General features: G+C 54.9%; 6 protein-coding genes across 6 annotated transcripts; 4 read left to right on the forward strand and 2 right to left on the reverse strand.

Moving 5' to 3' along the window:
• Window positions 1-421: 421 nt before the first annotated feature.
• Window positions 422-1,434, forward strand: N7468_004112 (uncharacterized protein; the record flags this gene model as incomplete). Its single annotated transcript, XM_058473409.1, has 3 exons — window positions 422-702; window positions 769-1,211; window positions 1,280-1,434. 3 exons carry the CDS (start codon window positions 422-424, stop codon window positions 1,432-1,434), a joined length of 879 nt encoding a protein of 292 aa, XP_058332412.1.
• A 1,285-nt stretch (window positions 1,435-2,719) lies between these two features.
• Window positions 2,720-4,360, forward strand: N7468_004113 (cytochrome P450; the record flags this gene model as incomplete). Its single annotated transcript, XM_058473410.1, has 3 exons — window positions 2,720-3,118; window positions 3,186-3,920; window positions 3,992-4,360. 3 exons carry the CDS (start codon window positions 2,720-2,722, stop codon window positions 4,358-4,360), a joined length of 1,503 nt encoding a protein of 500 aa, XP_058332413.1.
• Window positions 4,361-4,892: 532 nt separating this feature from the next.
• Window positions 4,893-6,502, reverse strand: N7468_004114 (uncharacterized protein; the record flags this gene model as incomplete). Its single annotated transcript, XM_058473411.1, has 3 exons — window positions 4,893-5,018; window positions 5,115-5,883; window positions 5,943-6,502. 3 exons carry the CDS (start codon window positions 6,500-6,502, stop codon window positions 4,893-4,895), a joined length of 1,455 nt encoding a protein of 484 aa, XP_058332414.1.
• A 722-nt stretch (window positions 6,503-7,224) lies between these two features.
• Window positions 7,225-7,832, forward strand: N7468_004115 (uncharacterized protein; the record flags this gene model as incomplete). The annotated part of the gene is made up of 2 exons (XM_058473412.1): window positions 7,225-7,278; window positions 7,344-7,832. 2 exons carry the CDS (start codon window positions 7,225-7,227, stop codon window positions 7,830-7,832), a joined length of 543 nt encoding a protein of 180 aa, XP_058332415.1.
• A 712-nt stretch (window positions 7,833-8,544) lies between these two features.
• nrps14 (PKS-NRPS hybrid synthetase psoA) lies at window positions 8,545-20,463 on the reverse strand (the record flags this gene model as incomplete). The annotated part of the gene is made up of 3 exons (XM_058473413.1): window positions 8,545-11,468; window positions 11,546-19,762; window positions 19,833-20,463. 3 exons carry the CDS (start codon window positions 20,461-20,463, stop codon window positions 8,545-8,547), a joined length of 11,772 nt encoding a protein of 3,923 aa, XP_058332416.1.
• Window positions 20,464-21,971: 1,508 nt separating this feature from the next.
• On the forward strand, window positions 21,972-23,051 carry N7468_004117 (zinc-binding alcohol dehydrogenase family protein; the record flags this gene model as incomplete). The annotated part of the gene is made up of 1 exon (XM_058473414.1): window positions 21,972-23,051. The coding sequence occupies one exon, from the start codon at window positions 21,972-21,974 to the stop codon at window positions 23,049-23,051; it is 1,080 nt and encodes a 359-aa protein (XP_058332417.1).
• Window positions 23,052-23,342: the final 291 nt, after the last annotated feature.

Consider the following 23,342-nt stretch of genomic DNA (forward strand, 5'->3'; position numbering starts at 1 on the left):
GGAATGGGGGCTGCCAGAGCCCAAGTAGTGACAGGGGGATCTTTACCAATAGTGGACTAGCCGGAGAGGCACGAGGATCCACATGATCGCCCACTGCCCCATATCTAAATCTAACCCTAATGAGGAATGCTCGACGTTGGCTGTTCTATATGGCAATGCTCGACATGAAGTTATTGCAATCTTCTGATCTTACACCTACTACCACACGGGAGGTCGTTCTCTTATCGTATCCTTGGACGGGTCAATTATTATTGCCTCATCGCTCTCTCGAAGGCAAGAAGCTGGTGTTCGAGTAACTGCCGACTCTCGCCCTATCCTTCATACTTATTTCGTCAATAGTCCAGGTGTCCGGGGCCTTCAATTCTTGTCCTGCAAGACGACGGCCCGCCGTATTCGTTCTTGCAGCCTCTCGCCATTCAAGATGACATTTAGCTATCAAGATGGGATCGCCTTGTTGCAGCTCATCGCCTTCGTGCCCTGCCTCTTCCTCGCCGTTCTTTTGTGTTACCAGCAGGGGCTCAAGGCTGTGGCATCATGTTGGAGATTCCTGATTATCCTCGCCTGTCTCCGAATCGGAGGCGCTATTTGCCAGCTCATCACCATCACTGACGACTCGACCGAGGTAGTCACCATGAAGATCACATTTGACTTGCTGGGCATCGCTCCCCTAACCCTGGCGGCCGTGGGATTGCTGCAAAGAGTGTAAATTGCAATTCGATATGCATCTATGGCGTGAAATCGATACTGACCTGGGTATATCTTATTTAGAAACGCCTCAATCAACAAGCTCTCCAAATGGATCTTCATCTTTGTCAGCATCGTCAGTTTAGTGGGGCTGGCCCTCGGTATCGCTGGCGCTGTCAAGGCCCTCGACAGCTACACCATCCCCCGTATGCTCCAAGCCGCCTTGGGCATGTTCGTCGGCTGCTTGGGTCTTCTGCTGGCCATTCTGGGGTACCTGACTATCTACCGCGACGAGATGCCTCGCAGCGAGAAGATCATCCTGTACTCTGTCTATGCCTGTGTACCACTGCTCATCGTGCGCACAATCTACGGCTGCTTAGGTGACTACACGACTATCAAGCGGTTCAACCTGTTTGAGCCCAACCCCACCGTCTATCTTTGCATGGGCGTCCTCGAGGAGATTGTTCTTATGATTATCTGCCTCTCTGTTGGCTTTTACTGCCCCCCGCCCAAGGAGCCTCAATCTGGTAAGCATTATCGTTTGCTTAACGTGGCCGAATGAGTTCGAGACGGTATATAAGCTGACAACTCTTAGATGCCGCTGATACGACGAATCCGGACGAGACCAACAGTGTAGAGAAACACTCCTCTCCCCCCAGCGATACCCTCTCTGACACTGTTGATACTGTGAACAAGGATAAAATTGCTGAAGAGGGCCGCATGGGGGTCTCGATTGCGGAGGCGTTGTAAGGTCTGGCTGCTCCTTCATACGTTATAAAGTACCTCCAGTCTTGCACTTCCCGAGAGGTCTTTCATTGCCATGATCAACTTGAAAGTTGGTCACTGTTGGAGGTCCGTAAACCTGGCAAATCCGCTTTTCATTTGTTGTGTTTCTAGCGTTCAGCATCCGTCCATTTGGCGCAAGCCTCGAGAACTATAATAGAACACTAGGAATTGCTAAATTCCACGTACTCATCTCGAAATATTTTATCTCTTTTCAGATCTGTCGAAGTGAAGATAACTTGGCATATATTGAACAAAGCAGTCATAGGAAGGACCAGAAGACTTTCAACAGTCAGACAGACACAACGGAATCAAACCTGTCATGGAAAGCCTAGGGGATACTGCACTGGTTTAAGCTACGAACTTACGACTGAGGCCACTAAGCTGTTACCGGAAAGCCGTGGATACTGATCGAGGACAGTACTAGCTTGAAATTTCTCAGAGGTTATTTGAATATCAGCTGAGGCCTATTGAATTGACGCATCAGATCCAGTATGAACCTGGGGCTAGAGGCTTGAGTGTTTCGAGGTGGAGTGCATAGGGCTTTTGAAGGCGCCTATATGGTCTTGAATGATGACCTAGTAAGCATGTTATATAGTATTTACCTCATGTACCCTAGAAGGGTAGCAAACAGTTCAGTTGACTGTCTCTCTTATAATTGGGCAGTATATGATCAGTAATGGGCCCATTAAGTGTAAAAAGCAGAAGACAGGAAATACATGTAACTATCCATGGATCTAGGAAGTTGTATTAGTCACGTCATACGATAAGATTATACGTGTCGGTAGTATGATTATCTGTCAAGCTGATGAAATCCTTCCGACTTAGTGCAGCGAGAACCATTAGTACTAGCAAACAAACAAGAAATATCAGGAGTCGGGGGCTGCCTGTCTGTGTCGGGCTGCGCAAGGCGAACGTGTGGGGCCCACCGAAGTAACAACGTTTGCCTAATTGAGTAATCTTTGCCGGAAATCCACTTTGATCCGCCAGGGCTCCACAAAGATCTAACACAGTAGATCTGTACAGTATGAGCACTGCTGACTACGGAGTCTCGGACGGAACTACTAACTCCTGCGGGATTCGCTAAGGGTGGCCAAACTAAGTAACTAACAAGCATGAGGAGATATATCTCTGTATGGGCGCTATTGGAAGGGGGCTTGTCGCAATCGCAGTATGCGATGACTGTTTGACACAGGCATTTCGTTCAGACCATCCACCCCGCCAGTTCAAGTCCGCAAGAACTTCGATAATCATGGGACTTTTAACACTTCTTCTGGCCCTCCTCGGCCTCGCTTTCATCACGCGTATTGTGAGTGAGAAATGGAGACACAGCCAAAATGCCAAGCGCCTGGGCTGCCAGCCAGCGCCCATAGCACCGTCCAAGGACCCCCTCGGTATCAGCGATATCCTGGAGATCATTCAAGCGGACAAGGACAAGGTGGTGCCAGAGGTGCTCGAGAGCCGCACCAATACTATGCGCGACAAAGCCGGACGTTACGTTTCGACCTTCCGTCTCAAGAGAGGCCTGGGGGAGAACGTGCTCACCTTTGACCCCGAGAACCTCCAGGCGATGTTGGCCAAGCAATTCAAGGATTTTTCTGTTGGCGGCGAGAGACTGGGATGCATGGGCCCGTTGCTGGGCAAGGGAATCGTATGCTCTCCTTTCTCGTGCTTGTGCGTGCATGGAGATCTGTCCCCGGCTGACAATCAGTGTGCAGTTCATCAACGACGGCGCCGAGTGGTTGCACTCGCGTACAATGCTCCGGCCCCAATTCACCCGCGACCAGATCAGCGACCTGCGTCTGGAAGAGCACCACGTCCAAAACGCCATGCGCGCCATACCCGTCGCTGGAAGCAACGGCTGGACAGAGGTCGACATCCAGAGCATCTACTTCAATCTGACTCTCGACTCCGCAACCGAGCTGCTCTTCGGCGAGAGCTGCTACTCTCAACTGGCTGCCATGGGTGATTCGGAGGATCGCATGGCGAGCGGCGGCAAGGTGACCGACTTTGGCAAGAACTTTGATCGCGCCCAATGGTACATGGCGCAGCGCCTGCGCCTGCCTCGCATGAAGTTCATATACGACTGCAAGGAGTTTCGAGACTGCTGCCGGGAGGTCCAACGCTTCGTCGACGAGTGTGTCGCCAAGGCCGTGAACGACCACAGCAAGAAGAAACACCCCGAGGAGGGCGCGTCGGAGCATTACATCTTTGTCCACGCCATGGCCAAAACCACCAAGGACCCGATCGAGCTACGCTCCCAGCTGCTCAATGTTCTGCTCGCCGGTCGTGATACCACTGCCGCACTGCTGAGCTGGGCCACCCTGCTCCTCTCCCGCCACCCAGAGGTCTTCCGCAAGCTACGCGAGGCCATCATCGCCAACTTCGGCACCTACAAGGATCCCCAAAACATCACATTTGCCACCCTTAAGGCCTGCACATACCTGCAGCAGGTGATGAACGAGACCCTCCGCCTGTTCCCGCCCTTGCCCACCAACGCCCGCTACGCTGCCAAGGACACCAGCCTGCCCCGCGGCGGCGGCCTGACGGCCAAAGCCCCGTGTATATCAAGAAGGGCCAGGCCGTTCTGTATAATGTGCACGCACTGCATCGCCGTGAGGACGTCTGGGGCAAGGACTCGGGTGATTTCAAGCCTGAGCGCTGGGAGGCGCGTCGCTCCGGCTGGGAGTACCTCCCCTTCAACGGTGGGCCGCGCATTTGCATTGGCCAGCAGTTCGCTCTCACCGAGGCTGGCTATGTCCTCGTCCGTATGCTTCAGCGCTTCGACGGGATCGAGGACGTTCATGCCGACCAGAAGATTAGGTGGGGCTTGGCCTTGGTGAGCGCCCCTGGCGACACGGTCACGGTGCGCCTCCACGAGGCTAGCCAGTGAGAAATCAAACCTCTCTCCTCGACACGTATATAACATTGCTTTTTTTGGGGGGGGGGGGTGCAACTGGCGCCAAGTTGTGATAGTGGGTCAGTATGTCGGTACAGAGTGAATGGCGCGTACTCTGAAATGAATAGTTCATCTGGGCGTTATTGATCATCCTCAACAGCCTCGTCTGCACTCATGGAGCATTTTGTGGTTACGCTGTTTGTATATACTGGGGACTGCGTATACCGGGTGAATGAAAACGTCGAGTGATAACCAAAATACTCTTGATACCAACCTCAACTACCGGCTCTAGCGCGGGGAATGACCGTTGTCTTGCAAAATCGAGAGCAGATAGGCTACAACAGTAGCGACCATGAAGTCGACGTAGCACTGGGGCTTCATTTCTCATTGATTTGGGTATTTATTGTATCGCACAGGATCAAATAGCATTCTGATATATGTAAGATCCCACCAGAAGTCCTCCGTATAACATGCGCTATCATACCAAAACCGTCAAAGGACATATGAATGTATAATGAAAGAAATTCTAGTACGGTGGAGGCGGCATCGTCTCCGCCATGACGCTATGCCCATACTCCTGCTCCAAATTCGACGAAGCGGCCGCAAGAGTGGCCTCTGAAGGCAGGTTGACAATCATCAGATATAGAATGTTCTGCAAAAGGCCATGGTCAGTTACACATCAATAAACAAAGAAAGAACGAAAAGCCACCAAGTCATCCGGAAGAATCAAAACATGAGTTAGACTGACCTTCTTGATGGATCTCTTACCACCTTCCAGCTCCCTTCTCTGCTTGCGGAACTGCTCCAGACGAGGCTCGTAGTCTTTCTCCAATCGCCTCAACTCCCGATCTGTCTCGGATCGACTGCGTCGCTCACTCAAGATGCGCTCTCTTCGGTCATTATACTCGTCGAGGACCCTCTTCTCCTCGTCCTCGATTCTGCCGGCCTTCTTCTGCGCACGCTGCTCCGGGCTAGGACTCAACAGGCCCCCCGAAAGCACACCGATGAGGCCTCCGTTGACAGCCGGATGATTGGGGTCGAGGTATCGGTTGCTAAAGCCACGACCAGCCGGCCCGCTCAGCACGTCGTTGCCGTTCTCGCTGACGTACGTTGCGCGAGCGCGGCGATCAAGGTAGTCGCTGAAGCTGTCAAAAGCCTTCTTGGCCTTCTCTTTGGTGGAAGTTTTGCCTCCGGCAGGGTCGCTCTTCCTGGAATCGGAGGATTCTGACGGAGACTCGGACAGGTACTGTTTGTGATCGCGGCGGTTGTCCATGTAGATCAGTGGTGCGACGGCCGTAAGCAGGCCGCCCGGTCCCTGCGACTCGCCGGACACGGGATTGCGCATCCATGCGCTCCCACCGCCATTGCTCGAGCCATTGACAGCCAGTGAGGCAAGATGCTTGAGACGGCTGGGATTCTTGGGCTCCTTGAGCTCAGGCTCATATTTCATAATCATGCAGAATAGACCGTGAGGTGCGAAGAGCTCACGGTTGTACTTATCCATGACATTGTTGGTTCTAAGCCGGCGCGGGCTGATCAGCATCATGGCTCTTGAGAGTTTTCTTGTTGTACTTACTTTCCTCTGACATAGCCCTTGTTAGCTACCCAGGCTCCCGCTTGCACCGCCGCGGCGACACCCATGACGATGACTTCGGGAGTGAAGCCCACACCTAGAGAGACTATTTGCACGCCGGAAAGGTACTTATTGCCCTGCAAGGCCGTATTAGCCTCATCAATGAAGCGCAGAAACGACCTTTGGTCGATGCCGCATGACGCCAGAGACGGCGCATAGGCGGCCATGAAGCCTCGGTCCTGGGACCCTGGGCGCTGCTGCGGGATCACAATTGGTAGAGGCAGTGGCCCTCCCATGGTGGTCATCCCAGGTTGTGAGTCGTATCTGGGGTCGGTAGGTCGTCCTCCAAACATGGGGTTAGGTCCGGGCTGAAGCTGCCCATAAGACGGCTGTTCATATTGTGGCCGCCCGTAATGAGGCTGTCTGTACTGAGGACCGCCAGGCTGAGAGGGGCCATACTGGACTTGCTCGTATTGAGGCTGATAGCCACCGTTGTCGTATTGTGATTGTAAGTGCATGCCGTCTTGCCCATACATAGGCAGTTTCTCGGATTGTGTGTACATGACGATGGCCAAGAGAGCGAATATCAGATATTAGGAAGAAGGTAAAAGGAAGGATCTTTGCGGTGTTTCGAGGATAGAAAAAAAGCCAGAGCATCTACTGGCAGTGTATCTGAACATCCTACATACCCCTTTGGGATATGGTCGCCGCATACTCTGTAGTCCCCACATGTCCCCACTAGTCCCCACCTCTGCCCTATCTGAGTTAGTAGCGTACAGGTGATAAACTTTGCCCTGGTGGCTTTGTCCTTTCACCAGCCTCATTACTGCAGCCCCGGGCATTGCTCCTAAATGAGGCAACTCTTATGACTGCGGCTGTGCAGACACTTTGCCTCTATCTTATCCTTGCAGCCATGCTACCCCATCTTTGGCCCCTGTTGACCCCCAGCATGGGGCCCTTCGAGGCGGCTTTCTATGCCCAACGCGGCAAAGGAGAATTCCATAGCGCGGTGCTTAGCTTTGGCTGCCTGCCGCCCACTCGCAAGCAGCATACTACGCACTTGAGTACTCTAAGTGGGATGTGTCGTACCTAGTGCCAACAGAACGGGTGTTATAAACGAAATGTATATGAGCAACGTGTTGGAAGTTTCAGAATCTCAGAAAAAATAAAGAGCATTCAATCAATCGAACAATCAACTCATACTCATCAGACCGCCACGGCCACATTCTCTCTTCACCACTCTTGCCTCTCCACACTACCGCAAGACCACTCATACCTCGGGACAATGGCTGCGCCCCCCTCCAAGACCATCCAGGACCTGAATGGTACTTGGGTTGCTGTAAGAGATAACCGACTTCCCATGCCTATGGCATACAAGTCACTGTAAGCTAATCAAACCGAAAGAACAATGACCTGTCCGAGTCCTCTGCCGAAATCCTCAAAACCCAGGGAGTCAACTGGCTGACCCGCAAGGTCCTTGCCATGGCCAGCGTCACTCTGGTCATCAATCAGCGGAAGGATGAAAACGGCAATATCCTGCTCGACATTGAGAACAAGCCCAGCGGCGGCCTCCCCGTCACCCAGGAGAAGCGGGTCCTCGACTGGAAGCCCGTCGAACTGCACCACGGCCTCCTCGGCAATATCCGCGGTCGCTCCCGCATCTGCAAGCTCGCCGACCTCGACGACGACTACCTCCGTCAGGGGTGGGAGGACGGCACTGAGGAGGTCATGCACTTCAAGACCGAGCAGCTCGAATCCAAGGGCATTGTGACCCAGCAGGTCGCCGGCTTCATTGTCCTCAACGGCACTCGCTACCACGCCAGGCGGGTCCTGGTCACTAAGGAAGATGGCGAGAGACTTGAAGCAAAACTCGTTTACGACTACCAGGGGTAGATACAGAAGCCCGGTGTATATGTATCGATGATTTTCCGACGAGGTGGCTACATCAAAGGGCACAACAAACCAGCCCTGGGGCGAAAATATATATATATATATTGTTCCATGTGTCTGAATGAGACTCTTGTGATGTGAATTTCTAACGCAATTTTTGCCTACCAAGGTCCTTGTTAACTTTCACTTCGGAATAGTTTAGGTCGCCTCTACAGAATCTCTATGTATGGAAAACAGCGGATATTTGTGACTATCCACACTTGACTAGACAGATTACAGCTCAGAACATATAGCACCAGTAAAGTTTTTATGCAAATCCTACCACATAAATTATCACTGCCTGAGTTGAGAGATTACTGACCGCTGGCAACGTCAAACAGATCCCATGTAATGCAACTGTCGCGAAATGTAGAAGCCAAATTATAGCTAATTGTCCCTACCAGGTAAAGATGAGATAAATTTACGCCTACTCTGACCCTTAGCGGAGGTTATGCATCAAAAGTAAAATTGTGCTTGAAAACAAGGTAAAACTTACGAGCAATTACATTCCATGGCATCACTACAGAAGGGGGAAAATCGGTTCCTATCAGATCCTTTCTATCGCTAAAGCAAAGGCTAATGTAAACATGAGCGTTTTAGACATAGGAAAAAACCGCGTGACTGATGAGTGAAGCTATATCCAAGAACAAGCACACGAGATAGAATGGCCAACACTCTACCGCGAAAGCGTAGCGAGGCCCTTGCCCTCCGCATCCTGCAGGACCATGTTCATGGTACTGAACTGGTAACGGAAGCCGGCAATCTTGGCCTTGCCGACCCAGACGTGGGCCGGGATCTTGGGCCGGTCACTCTGGGCGTACTCGGGCAGCGAGCCCAGTCTCTCGACAACCTTCGCAATGTCCATGCGAACAGAGCTCAGGTGCGAGTACTGCTTGACGTTGTCGCTGGAAATCTGGTTGTCGGTCGAGGCCAGGGCCGTGAAGGCGTGGCCAACGATGTCACGAGACAGACGGTCAGCAGGGATCAGATCGTAGTGGCCACCCCAGGTGGTTGGGTCGGGCAGCTCGACCATATTCGCGGCGATATCTACGAACTCCTGGAGGATCTGGTCGAGCTTCTCACCCTGAGCTTCATGAATCTCGGGTGCGGGCAGCTGGCGGTGGATATGGACAGGGAGGCGCAGCTGACTGGCGTACTTCTCGAGGAAGCGCTCGCTGGTCCATTTGGAGGCAACGTAGCCCTGGGAACCGTCCGAAGCAGGCTCGACAGTGGCAGCCTCACTGCCAGAGAGGAAGTGGAAGGGCACGACGCGACGGTGGTCACGTAGGGAAACGGCAGCCATGAGAGCGAGCTCCTTGGTGGACTGGACGTTGATGTCTCGAACTTGGTCGTACGTGGTGAAGAAAGACCGATTGGCACCGCTGTGGATGATCATGTCGGCTTGCTGGGCGAGGGCGGCGAAGTTGGCCTCGGACAGGCCGAGGCGACGAGAACTCAGGTCACCGTCGTGTACGGAGATCTTCGAAGAAGAGGCGACAACGGCGTTGAACTTCTGGCGGTGGGGCAACTCATCAGACAGGGAACGATGAGCAATGCAGTGGACGCGGCTAATCTTGGGGTCCTCAATGAGGCGCTCCAAGATGTGACGACCAATGAATCCAGAGGCACCGGTGAGGATGACTGTCAGGGCTTGGACGTTCTTGCGGGTGGAGGAGGCATCAGCTGGAGAGATCTCAAGCATTGCATCCGGGAGGGCAGTTTCAAGGTCCCAGTTGATCCCGCAGTCAGCCAATAGATTGTCGAGGAGGACACCCAAAGCAGAAAGCCTGCTGGACTCGATGACCTTGTGAAGAGGAACCACGACGCCAAAAGCCTCACGGATGCGAGACTGGAGGCGAACAGTAAGCAAGGAATTACCACCGAGCTGGAAGAAGTCGTAGTTCGCGTTGATCACCACACCGTCCATGACGGACTGGGGCAAAATCTCTCGCCATAGCTCCCAGAGGGCCTTTTCAGTGTCGGTGATCTCGTGAGAGCTCTCGGGATCATCGGCCTGGGAGTGGACAGGGATTGTAGCAATGGCCAGCCTGTCAACCTTTCCGTGAGAGTTCAGAGGAATGCATTCAAGGGCGATGAGCATGTTGGGCTTCATATACTGAGGCAGGGGCATTTCGATGAGCAGCTGGGCGAGGTAGGTCTTCTGCTTGTCGGCTGGGTAGCCGTCAGCAAACTCGACAAAGCCGACCAAATAGCTCTCCTGACCCTCCCCGCGCACGTGGACAACGACGCGAGACAGGATGCCGTTGGAAGCGCGCACAATGGTGGCCTCGATGTCCTCAAGCTCGATACGGTAACCGCGAAGCTTGATCTGGGTGTCGCCAGTGATGCGGCCCAGCACAACGAGGGTACCGTCGTCCATGAGGTAGCCCTTGTCGCCAGTGCGGTAGGCGCGGTTCCAGCCCTTGGCAACATGAGCAGGGGAGGCATTCTTGTCCTCAATGAACTTCTCGTTGGTCAGGTCGGTGCGCCTGTAGTAACCGACGGCGGTACCGGCACCACCAATGAGGATCTCGCCTTGGACTCCGGTGGGAACAACATTGAGCTGCTTGTCCACGATATAGAAGGAATAATTGGGAAGAGCAGGACCGGCAGGGATCAGAGTAGACTCAGCAGGGTAGGCGATGGGATGACGAGTGCACCAGATGCTGTTCTCGGCAGGACCATAGCAGTTCTGGATCTCGAGGCTGGGCAGATTGAGGGTGGCAAAGGAGTCACGCAGGGTGGCGTTCCAGCCTTCACCACCAACGTTCGCGCGACGCCAGCTCGTAGCCTTGGACAAGGTGGGAGCGGCGTAGTTGATCCAATTGGAATACTCAGACGGGGTGGCCATGGTGTATGTGATCTGGTTGTCGGCGATGAGCTCAGCCATGGCATGGGGGTCAGAACGCTGGGCCTGGGAAGCGACATAGAGAGTACCACCGTTGACGAGAGCAGTGAAGATCTGGTCAAGAGAGATATCGAAGCTGTAGGCGCTCTGCTGAACGGCATTGGGGCGGCCGAGGTTCCAGATCAGGCTGTCACCCTCAAAAAGGTTGAGCAAGCTCAGATGGCGGACCTCGATACCCTTAGGGACACCAGTAGAACCACTGCTGGAGACGATAATGGCAGACGAGTCACCCTTGGACAAGTTGGGACGGCGAGCGGGAGATTCATTGGCCTTCCGGACCTGGTCAATTTTGATGGTGCTGGTGCTGGGGGGGAGAGCAAGCTGGGCGACATCGGCGGCAGTGGAGCTGTCGCAGAGCAAAGAGCTGGGCTCGATAACACCGCATGTGGCCGCCAGACGGTTCAGGCCGTTGCGAGGGTCAAGAGGCACGTAGACGGCACCGCTGCGCCAGATCGCGAGCAAGGAACAGATCCACATGGCCGAGGGCTGCTGGAACACACAGACCTTGTCACCGGGCTGGATACCGACCTGGACGAGGCCCTCGGAGATCTGGTCGACGGTACGATCCATGGCTTTATAGGTCATGGAGTCGCCGAGGCCGTCGCGCAGGGCAATATCGTTGGGGAATTGGGCAGAGACTTGGTCGACCTTGAGGGACAGGGTCTCGGGCCACTGGTTGTCAATCTCGGCACCTATATAGAGACAAAGACAATCCTGTTAATTGGATCCAGTAGTAGTAGGAATAGTGGACAGTCCATCTGATACTTACCACGTCCAGCCTTAATGGCAGCCATGACATGCTCGTCCCTGTAGAGGGGAGCGGAGGTGATAGGACCGGCGGGACCATTGGCACAGTGATGCAGCAGGTGCATGTAGCTGTCCATCATGGCCTGGGTGTGGCGGTAGTTGTAAAGCGACTTCTGCGTCTGCCATTTGATTGTGATGTGCGAGGAGGAGTCGTCAGTGACGTCGAGGACGACGTCGTATGCAGTGGCACCGAAATTGCTCTCGCCCTCATTCTGAGACTCGAGCATGGGAGGCGTCTTCACCGCGAGCTGACGGTAGTCGAGGAAAGCCTGGAATATGGGGCTGTGGGAGGATCGCGGCACCTCGAGCTTCTGCAGCAGCAGGTCGAAGGGCACGGCAGAGTGGTTGAGCGCAGAATATGAGGTCTGCTTGGCTGTATTGAGCAGGGTGGATAAGGTCTCTTCGCCCGTGAGGCCGCCGAAGCGCAGAGGGATCAGGTTCAGCAGGAAACCGACGGTGGCCAAGGTCTTGATGTCCTTGCGGTTGGCATCGGCGATACCAATGCACAGGTCGTCAACCTCGAGCCAGCGGGTGAGGAAGAGGCGGAAGGTCGCGAGGAAGAAATGGAAAGTGGTGCAGCGGTTCTGGCGACAGAGGGTGCGGATGTTCTGCGCAATCGCCGCGTCGAGCACCATCTGAACCTCCTCGTGTTCGTACTTGGTCTGCGGGAGACGAGTCCCGACCCCCGGAAAAGGGAAGAGAGGGAGAGGGTCGGGCAGCTTGGTATAGCTTTTCTTCCAGAAGGCAATATCGTCCTGCAGGCGGCCGCTCTCAATGTTCTTGCGCTGCTGGATAGCCAGGTCAGTGAACTGCGAGGCAATCTGGGGCACGGGCTTGCCCTGGTAGAGCATGGTTATGTCGCGGATCATGAGGTTGAAAGAGAATCCATCCATGGCAATGTGGTGGACGGCGAAGATGAGGTGGTGCTCGCGGGGGCTGAGAGTCAGCAGTTGTACGCGGATGACCTCGCCATTCTCGATGTCAAAATTGTACTTAGACACATCCTTGTGCGCCTTTTCGGCCTCTCTCTCGTGGGTAATATTGCTGACCTCGAGCCGGAGCTTGGAGTCGAGCATGACACCCATCATGGGCTCGCCCTCCTCGTCGGCGTAGTAGGCGGTGCGCAGAGCCTCATGACGGGCACCGACCTTACGGACGGCCTCTTTCATGCGAGCCACGTCAACTTCACCGATCAGACGAGTGCGGACAATGATGTTGAAGCAGCTGGCATCCTCGAGGTACTGGCGGAGGAACCAGAAGCGAGAGCAGCCGTGGCTCATCTTCAGGACGTGGGCAAAATCGGGACGAACCACACTAAGCGCAGCAGAAGCAGCATCAGTCTCCACCTTCTCGTCGGCGATAGACTTGCTAGTGATAGAGGCCTCATCAGTGTCGGTGGTGGCAGGGTCTTCATCATCAGAAAAGATAGGCTCATCATCGGAGGGTGCAGCGGTGGCAGCCTCAGTAGGTGTCTCGACCTTGGATTCCTCCTCCGCAGCGCCGCCGCCGCCCAAGTTGGGGGCAATAGATATTGACAGGTTCGCAACAGTGTCATTGACAAGGTCAGCAAGAGTTGCACCACCCAAGATCTTGATGATAGGAATGTCGTGATCAAACTCGCTACTGAACCAAGAGCGCATGTCGACGGCAACGAGAGAGTCGACACCCATCTCGACAATGGCAACATCAGACAGGACGCTCTCCGAGGGTGGCAGGTCGAGCTTTTTGTGAAGCATTGCCTGTATCGCCGTCAGAATGATGTTGAAGGCGTCCTTGTCGGTGGCAGCCTCCTGCAGCTGGGCCTTTGTCGACAGGGCGCCCTCAGCGCCCTTTTCACCACCCTCACGAGTGCTCTTGTCAATGATGTAGTGGCTGAACTTGGGGTCCTCCGACCACTTGGGCGGGTTCTTGTCGGTCTTGAGGTTGACAAACCTGAGACCAGCAGAGACCTCGGGGTCGCGGCCGGAGTCGGGAGGACTGGCCATGACTGCTTCGGCAAATAAGTACTTATAGTCGAGCTCGGACATGATACCATAGCCCATGACGTCCAGCCGGTTGAGAATGTTGTGATCGGTACGGGTGATGTAGCCGATACCGTTAATACCACCCAGATTCATGACACTGGCGCACTGGCCGCGCTGGCGACGCTGGTGGGCCAAGCTGACCATGAATCCATTACCGGCAGCGTAGGAGGTCTGGCCAATGTTCCCAGTGATGTACACCAGGGAAGAGAAGAGGATGAAAAAGTCGAGATCAACTTTGGCAAACAGCTCATCCAGATAGATGGTACCGTCGATCTTGGGGCCCAGAGCCTCGTTCATTGTGGTCGCGTCGGACTCCATGAAGAGACCATCGCGCATAATGAGGGCAGCGTTGGCCACACCCGCGACCGGGGGCTGGTTTGCGCAGATCTTCTTGTACACGTCTTGCAGGCTCTCGCGACTGGTGATGTCCAGCGGGTACGCCTTGACCGAGGCACCAAAACTGGTCTTAACCTTGTCCAGCCAGCGCTGGTCGATGTTGGGGCGACGGGAAGAGAGGGCAAAGTGCCTGGCGCCGCGCTCCATCATGAACTCGCAGGTGGACAAACCCAAGCTGCCAGTCATACCAACGAAGAAGTAGGTGCGGTCAGAGCGGAAGCGCACCTCATCCATCGCAAGAGTCAAATTGGCAGGGAAAGGAGTAGGGTCAGTCCAATCAATGGTGCTCAATGGCTTACCGAGAGTCTGGTTAGCGGCAAGTTGCTGCACAAAGGTATTGGCAACCTGGCCAAAGGCAACCGACGAGGCTTCAGAGATAACCTTCTCATGGGCTTCCTTGAGGGCCTTGGCGAGTTGATCCTCTGTCGTGTCAGAGTAGAGGATGGACTGCGAAGGGAGGTAATCTGAGAGAGCACGGCGGCGAGCGCGCAACGGAAGCTGGGCCTTAAGGCGTCTGATAACCTCGCTGCCCTCGCTGGCGGGAGAAAAGTTGACAAATAGGCTCGTGTTGGCCTGCACCAGCTTGCTCAGCTCGCGAGTGGGAGTGTAATCGTGGACGTGTTGCCAGTAGCCAGTGGCATCCTTGTCGGTGGTAGTGAAGATGACATGGGCACCGGTCATGAGGGCCTTTTCGCGGAGAAGCTCGGCCAGGACGATGGGGGCCTCGTGGAACACAAGTCTGTCGCTGGCAGTGGACTTCTCGAGGAGATCCGAGGCAAGGAGCGTAGCACCGACAGAAACGAGCAGGGTACGACGATCACTGGCGGCGACATTGACGGCCAGGAGGCGAGATTCTGGAACGGTGAGAAGAGACTGGTGCTGATCAGTCAGGGCGAGGACAGTCTCGCTAGTCTCCTTCTTGGTTCCGATGCTGAGGTAGAAGTAGCCGAGATCGCCAACCTTGAAAGCAGTAGACAGAGACTTCTCGACGGTGATCGAGACCATAGCCTCCTTTGCACCAATGGAGGCCTGGGGATTGAGGCGGAACTGCTGGAGCATATTGTCTGCAGTGATGGCAACAACGCGGTCAGCGGTGGAGATATTTGCCACAACACGACGGCGCAAGACGTTGTAGTGGGCATTGAGCTCGGCCTCGGAGTCATAGCGAGTAATATAGAGCTTGTCATCAGCAAGCATCAGCTCACGCTCCGAGGTCCACAAGGCGCTGTATGTGGGTACCTTGTTCTTCCAACTATCGACAATGTGCAGGCGCAGCAGCTGCTCGGCCAGAATGGTGGAGTGCTGGTCAATCTTGATCTTGCCCTCAATGTTGAACATCTGGCAGTGAACGTGAGGAATCTCAATCAGCAAGCAGCGGGCAATACCCTTCATGACGTTGGCGTAAGGATCATCGCCATTAGCACCTCGAGTGACCCAGACAATGTAACGCGAACGGAGAAACAGAGTCTGTAGGGCCTTGTACTTCTGATCGGTCAGATCCTTGAAGAAGGGCTCATCGAGCTCGGTGAGCGAAAGCACAAGAGGCCTAGACGCCAGCATGGACGACTTGAACTCGCGCATGCTCTGGATCGACGTGATATTGCCGCAGTACTGGGCGAGAGCTTTCTTGATGTTGTTCACCAGGCGAGATGTCTGGAAGCGGCGGCCACCAATGAGGAGGATCTGGTCAATGGTGATCTTGATACCGGCAGTCAGAGGAGCACGGATGGCGTTGATTTGAGCGTCAACAGCCTGAGACACGAAGACGCTGAAGGGGCTGACAGAGTCCTGAGTGACAGAGTCGATGCCGGAGAAGCCGGCGCCCTGAAGCAGAACATCGTATTCAGACAGCGCAGGAACTTCAGCCTGCGACGTCAAGCTGGCCACGGTCAAGCCGACGTGGGGAGCACTGGCGTTGGTAATATGCTGGACAAACAGGAAACCACCAGGCCTGGTAAGCCAGCGCAGCTTCTGGATGGCCTGAGCACGGTCCTGCACATTGTGGAGACCGACAGGGGCGATGATAAGATCGAGGCTGGCGGCAGTGAAACCCTGCTCCTCGAGGTCCTGGTCCAAGTCAAGGGTTTTGGTGAAAATGCCATCACCATGCTCCTTATCAAGGGCTGCGAAGTGCTCGTCAGTCGAGTCAGTGACGGTGTAGGCAGAGCACAAGGCACCGATAGTCTCCAGGAGAGGCTTGGTAGCGGCACCATTGCCGGCGTTGAGCTCCATGATATGCATGTGAGGGTAGCGACGGGAAATCTGGTGGACCAGCGAGATCAAAGAGCTGCGAGCCTCAGCAGCACCAAATGCCGAGGCGTAGAACTTATTCAGTAAACCGGAATCACCAGAACCAAGGGCCTTGAGGACAGCAAAATTAGCAGCAGATGCTTTGTCAACAGTGATGGTAGAGCTGTCAATCTGCTCAGTAGAAGCGTCGGTGCCAGCAACTTTCAGAGCACTCCGGGCCCAGGTGCGCACATTGACGTGCTCCGAGCTATTAGAGGTAGCCATCTTCTGGAGCTCCTGGAGCGCGAGGCTGTCGAGGAGCTGGAGCTCCTGCGCCTGCTTGGTGGTGATTGAGACGGGTTTGGTTGCGGCCTCGGCATCAGGAGTACAGAGCCAGCGGCTGGTGTGGCCAAACATATGGCGATCGTCCTTGGCCGTAGGGGGAGTTACAGGGCTGACCTCCATTCCCTCAATCTGGCACAGTGAATGATCGCTATGGACGGGGAAAATGTCGACACTGCCAGAGAAAGTACCGTCATCAGCGCGGTTAGAGGTAGCCGAGAAACGAACCTTTTCGTCCAGACCGCCGTTCATCGGACAGATGACAGGGTTAATGACGATGCGGCGGATAGTGGTGGGGATGTGCAGAGCCCACAGTGCACCGTCCCCAGGGTAACTGATGGCGGCAAAGATGGCTTGGAAAGCAACATCAAGAGTGGACGGGTGCAGCAGGAAGTCGTCCATCGGGCCGCTCTGGCTGGCGGTAGAGGTGAAAATCTCACCCTGAGCCAAGTCGCAGCACCGGCTCATGGAGGTGATGCCTTTGAAGAGGTCGGCGTAGTTGTAGCCGATAGAGGCGAGGTAGGTGTAAAACTCCTCACAGTCGATGTCCAGCATCCCGAGGCCAGCCTCCTTGGGGTACTCAGCCAGAGTTGAGGAAGAGGGAGTTCCAAGGCTCATGATGAGCTTACCACTGGCGATGGAAGTGAAGATATCAGAACCCTTCTGGAGGCAGGCATCGCAAGAGAAGTTGGCAGTGACAGTAGAGGCCTCTGCACCCATTTGGACAGTAGTGATATTGGACAAGGTGAAGAGGGTCTCGATACCCTTGTCCTCGTTGATAGCCAGGGCACGGTGGATCTTGGAGTTCTGTAGCTCAATGGCATGGATGGCCTGGTCACGACCGACAACGCGAGCAGCCTCAACAGCCATCACGAGGAAACCAGCAGCAGGGAACAAGGCCTGGCCCTGAATGCTGTGACCGGAGAGCCACGGGACCTCCCCCAAGCTGATGTAGTTGCGCCAGCGGTACTCGCGCTCGTTGATGGAATCGGTGCGTGTACCGAGCAGGACGTGAGCGGGTTCCTGACGCAGACGGTTGACACGCGACTTGCGAGCCTCATACCAGAAAAGACGGTCATGATTCCAGGGGTAGCTAGGCAGCTCCCGGAGATTGGTAGGAATGCTTGAGAAGACCTGCGAGTAACCTTTCCAGTCGGCCGAGCTGCGGCCAAACCGACCCCAGAGATAGCCGAGCGTAGATGCCACGGCATTGACATCGTGCTGGCCACGAGCAAGGGTGCCGGTATACGGCAGCGCAGCCTTGACCACCTCCTCAATAACGCTGGAGGCAGGACCCTTGAGGGCTGCATGGGGACCGACTTCAATGACTTGGGTGGGCTGAGGTATGGCATTGTTGAGAGCAGACCTGAGCGACGTAGCAAACAGGACAATGTTAACCATATTTTCAACCCAGTAAGTGTGCTTGAGCTCCTCGCAAGGCTCCATGAGCTTGCCATCGTACACAGACGAGTACCATTTGGTCTCACCAGAGGGCTTGAGGATCTGAACCTTGCAGTCGTTGAGAGCCTTGTAATACTTGGTGGAGCAGGGGACCATGTGGTGTGAGTGGTACGCAGTGTCAACCTTCAGCTGACGGTTGAAGACCCGCTCATCGTCCAAGATCTCTTTGACTTCCTCGATGGCGTCGAGGTCACCGGAGAGGGTGACGCTGGCGTCGGAATTGTATGCGGCGACGGAGATGCGACCCTCAAAGGCGGGAAGCTCGACAAGCTCGCGAGCATCCTCAAGAGTAGTACCAACAGCCAACATCCCACCCTTCTGGCCCTCAGGGCCCTTCGCCATGAAGGCGTAGCGACCACGGTAGAAGGCAATGCGGATAGCATCAGTGGCATTGAAGAATCCGGCGGCGTACGCGGCGCCAATCTCACCACTGGAGTGGCCGACGACGACATCGAAAGTGATGCCGGCCATTTTAAGCACCTCGACCAGAACCACCTGGACGGCAGTGCACAGCGGCTGGGACAGCTCACCCTCAGTAATGCGAGACTGGGCCGGGTCAGCCATCAGCTGCTCCATGATAGACCAGGACGGGCGATCAGGGGCAGGAAGTTCGGCGAGGGACTGCTCGAGCCTGCCAATGATGTCCTGGGCGAGCTTGGAGGCGCGGATCAGCTCACGACCCATAGTCGCCCACTGGGCACCCTGGCCAGTGAAGACACCGAGCAGGTGCTTCTTGGCCGAAATACCGCGGGAGATGCTAGCCGAGTTGCCAGACTGCTGTTCCTCAATAGCGTTCTGTAGCTTGGGTAGGATCTCCTTGACAGATTGGCCAGCAATGTAGCTGCGGTACGCAAAGGTGGAACGGCGCTCGTGCAGGGTGAAGGCCAGACTGTTCAGATTGGTATCGGGGTTCTCAGTCAGGTACTCTAGGTACTTGGTCATGAGGTTAGTGAGAGTCTTCTCCGATGTGGCGGAAAAGGTGAACGGCAAGGGAATAACAGCCTTGGGCGTAGTCTCAGCCTTTGTGTGAGAGCCCTCGGGCTCATAGGCCTCAATAATGGCGTGCGCATTGGTGCCGCCGAAACCGAAGGAGTTGATAGAGGCACGGCGAACCGCGCCAGCGGGCAGCGCCGGCCAGTCCTGCGCCGTCTTGGCGATTTGCAGCTTGCCGTAATACGGGGCAATATCCGAGTTGATGGTCTTGAAATGCAAGTTTGGTGGGATGGTCTTATTCTGGATGGCAAGGGAGGCCTTCATGACACCGGCAATACCGGCGGTACCCTCGGTATGGCCAATGATGGTTTTTATGGAGCCAACCCACAGACTCTCGTCAGTAGCGTGACCATCAGGGAAAAAGGCGTGGTATATGGCCTTGGACTCAACGCCATCGCCAGCTTTGGTCCCAGTGCCATGAGCTTCAAAGTACTGGGGGCGGTCCTCGGGCTTGCTCAGGTCCAAGCCGGCACGACGGTAGGTGGCCTGGATCAGACTGGTCTGCGCCTCCTGGCTGGGCATGGTGATTCCGGGAGTGTGACCGTCCTGATTGCAGCCCGTCTCGCGAATGATGCACTCAATATGGTCACCGTCGCGGATTGCGTCGGAGAGACGCTTCATGATGACAGCAGCGATACCCTCACCACGGGCGTACCCGTTAGCGTTGGCGTCCCACATCTGGGACTTCCCCGTGGGGGAAAGCATGTTCAGGTTCGACTCGGCGATAAACATATCTTTTGGTCAAGTATTAGGAGAGTTTTCAAAGTATTATTATCGCAAGAGGGATCGGTAGGAGGCACATACTTGGGCTGAAAATCAAGTTGGCACCGGCTGCCACAGCGACGTTGGAGTTTCCGCTACGCAAAACCTGAACAGCCTGGTGAATAGCAACCAGGGACGACGAGCAGGCCGTATCAATGGTCATTGACGGACCCCGCCAGTCGAAGGTGAAAGAGACACGATTGGACAGAATGCTACGGGCAGTGCCGGTAGCGGCGTAAGTGGGGATCGCCTCCTGATCGACGTAGCAGATGTTGCCGTAGTCATCACACATGACACCGACGTAGACGGCCGTATCTGAGCCGCGCAGGTCCTCTAGCACCAGGCCAGAGGATTCAATGGCTTCGTACACAGTCTCGAGGACGGTGCGCTGCTGGGGGTCGATGGATTCGGCCTCACCAGGGGGAATGTTAAAGAATTGGGCATCGAAGTAGCGGGGGTCTTCGGAAAGAAGGTAAGCATCGCGGACATTACTAGCACCGTGGTAATGGCCGTTATGGTGGTAGAAGCTTGAGGCGGCGAATCGGTCGATGGGCCGGGCCACCTCTCGGGGCGCTTTGAGCAGCTCCCATAGCTTGGAAGGAGATGTGGCATCCCCAGGGAAGCGACAAGCAGTGCCAACAATGGCAATGGGCTCGTTGTGTGGAGAAGACATTTAGACGGAGGTGGTGACGCAAAATAGGGGTGCAGGTTTGGTGTGTATGTTGCTTGACTTGTCTGATGAATGGAAAAGAATGGGATTGAAGATGTTCGAGTAGCTAGACTGGAGTCAAAGACTTGATAAATCTAGGTGCAGGTATCGGATCAGACAGCATTTGAAGCAGTCGCAAGCACTGATGGTCAAGATCGACGGACTAGCTTGAGATGCCATGAAGGATAGCCTTCATGTTTTATACCTGCCGGCTACAGATCAGGTCTCCAACCAGCGAACCCATAAGCTCGCCCTCACAAATGTCAGACGGCTCGCCTGAAGGGCTTGCCTGAAGGACTCGCCTTGAGGTGAGGTCTTGAGCTTCGGTGGGGACCCTTCGATTGCGGAGGTGGTATCCCGGCTCAGGAACTAGATGAGAATGTATCCATAGATCTATTATTCCGATATCCGTAGCTCCGTCTCCACCAATGCAGCTAAGTGGGGGCCCCACCTATCTTCGTTTAGCGAGCTCGGTGGGGGCGGAAGAAACCACGTGGCTGCGGTAGGATTGTCAACTTCCCCAGTCGTACCAACGAGGCTAGGCAATCCGGTATGTGCGATTAAGCGTTGCGGGTAGATCCGAGCTGTGCCATTGCCACACCGCGAAACCGTCACTGCCAGGGCAGGTTTTCGGAAGAAACTCAAGGTTATTAGCATCCCCGGCAATAAGGAGCATACACGTGCATACGTCTGTAACCTACTAGATTTTCGGGCCCGAAACCCTACGGGGCTGAGGCGTTTACAAGTGCTGATAATAAACTCAATCATGCGTCGGGATTAGGCGCCTTGAACGCCTGCAGTCCATCCACTACCCACCACTTATTTTTCGCCCCTGACCTTTCCCCAATACCTAATATGGATCTATTTCCCGCCGCGATGGATTGCCATCTGCATGTCATCAGTGTAAGCCTCAACCAAGTGGCATCTAAATGTGATTCTCATGCGTACGACCTCCGGAGCCAACGAACTTCCCACACAACTATTTCGCTTTTGGCCATATATTCCGCTCTAGCATTTTGGCTTTTTCTTTGAGATAACACCCTCATGCTTTTCCTTGCCGAGACGTGCGGCCATCTCATAAACTACCACAGTGGGAATGTGGACCGGTTTGTCCTGAGTAAAGTGACCCGGGCGCAATGGCCGAATAGGACGACGATGGTCATCTTTCCAGCCAATCTCCTGAAGAGAGAAATTGTGCTGTTTCCTATCTCAGCCCGCCCAAAGCCACATTAATATGAGATTGCCCCGTGTATATAGATAGATCTGGAAGTCAACAACTCCCGCGTGAAAGGACATATCGATATTGTTGTTATCAAGACAATACGTACAAGTTCAATACTGTCGCCGGTTTAAGACGACTACAGATCATTCCCATACTTCTTCCTCCCCGTTGTCATTCCCGATAATTCTTTTATTTTTCTTCTTGGCCTGGCGAGTTAATAGCAGCAAGGTCACCACTGTTGTCCTTTGCAATGGTCGCCACCATCCCCAAGACGCAGACCGCGATCATCGCTATTGATGACGAGGGCACTCTTTGCATCTCACAACAAGTTCCCGTCATTGACCTGGAGCCGGATTCCGTGCTGGTCAAGACGGCCGCTCTAGCCCTCAACCCCGTCGACTCCAAGATGGCCAAGGGCTTCGCTGTGCCCAACGCCATTCTAGGCTTTGACTTTGCCGGCGTCATCGTGGCCATTGGCACCGGTGTTACCAGGCAAGACCTCAAAGTGGGGGACCGGGTACTGGGCACCGCAGACAGCATGGACCGTAAGAGACCTAGCGGCGGCGGCTTCTGCCAGTACGCCTCGACCGTGGCCACCCAGGCCCTGCGTCTGCCGGATGATATTTCCTTCACTGATGCCGCTTGCATGGGCACCTCGCTTTCCTCTGCAGGCATTGCCCTCTTTCGCTCCATGAAGCTGCCTGGGTCATTGACCGCACCCAACTCGGCCACCAACCCGCCCTACGTCCTTGTCAACGGCGGTAGCACCTCGACGGGCACCATGGCCCTACAGCTGCTCAAGCTGGCGGGCTTCCGGCCCATTGCCACCAGCTCGCCATCGCACGAGGAGCTGGTCCTCTCCTATGGGGCCGAGAAAGTGTTTAACTACCGGTCCGCCGACTGCGCCAAGGACATCAGGTCTTACACCAAGAATGCCCTGGCCTACGCCCTCGACTGCATAACCGTCGATTCATCGATGAAGCTGTGCTACGAAGCTATTGGCCGCGCGGGCGGCCGCTACACGGCGCTGGACCCGTACCCCGAGGCGCAGGCCACTCGCAAGGTTGTCAAGCCTGACTGGATCCTGGGCTCTACCGTCAAGGGTCGCGGCAGTGGCTGGGCGGCCCCCTATGGGCGGGAAGAGGATCCTGATGCGCGAATCTTTGCTGACGAACTCTACTATGGAGCCCAGAAGCTTCTACTGGAGGGAAAGCTCAAGAACCACCCAGCTAAGGTCATGTCGGGCGGATTTTCCGGCATTCTGGAAGGATTGGAAATGATTCGGAGAAAGGAGGTCAGCGGGTTCAAGCTTGTCTATGAGGTGGATTAGTCGTGTGGAACTTTTGGGTATAAGCCCTTGCTCTTTTCTTCTCTATTTGATTTTTAGAAGGCTACTCTGCCAAGGTCCCCAAGGGAAGGGGCCCGTTTTCGGCGCTCCGTGGCGATTACCTTGAGGCCATGTGCTGACGACAAACTTCTTTCATGAGTTGGCTCTTGGGGTCCGAGAAATTCCTTGTCACTTTGAAACGGCTCAGTAGCAAAATCCGCAATTAAGGGGAACTTTCCCACCATATAGGGCACGCCAAGCTTCAGTGCCCTCTGATTGGAGATGCTTATGATG

The sequence above is a fragment of the Penicillium chermesinum genome (assembly GCF_028974085.1).
Source record: "Penicillium chermesinum strain IBT 19713 chromosome Unknown utg000003l:1.0-5111272.0:1.0-5115320.0, whole genome shotgun sequence".
Taxonomy (NCBI): Eukaryota; Fungi; Ascomycota; class Eurotiomycetes; order Eurotiales; family Aspergillaceae; genus Penicillium; species Penicillium chermesinum.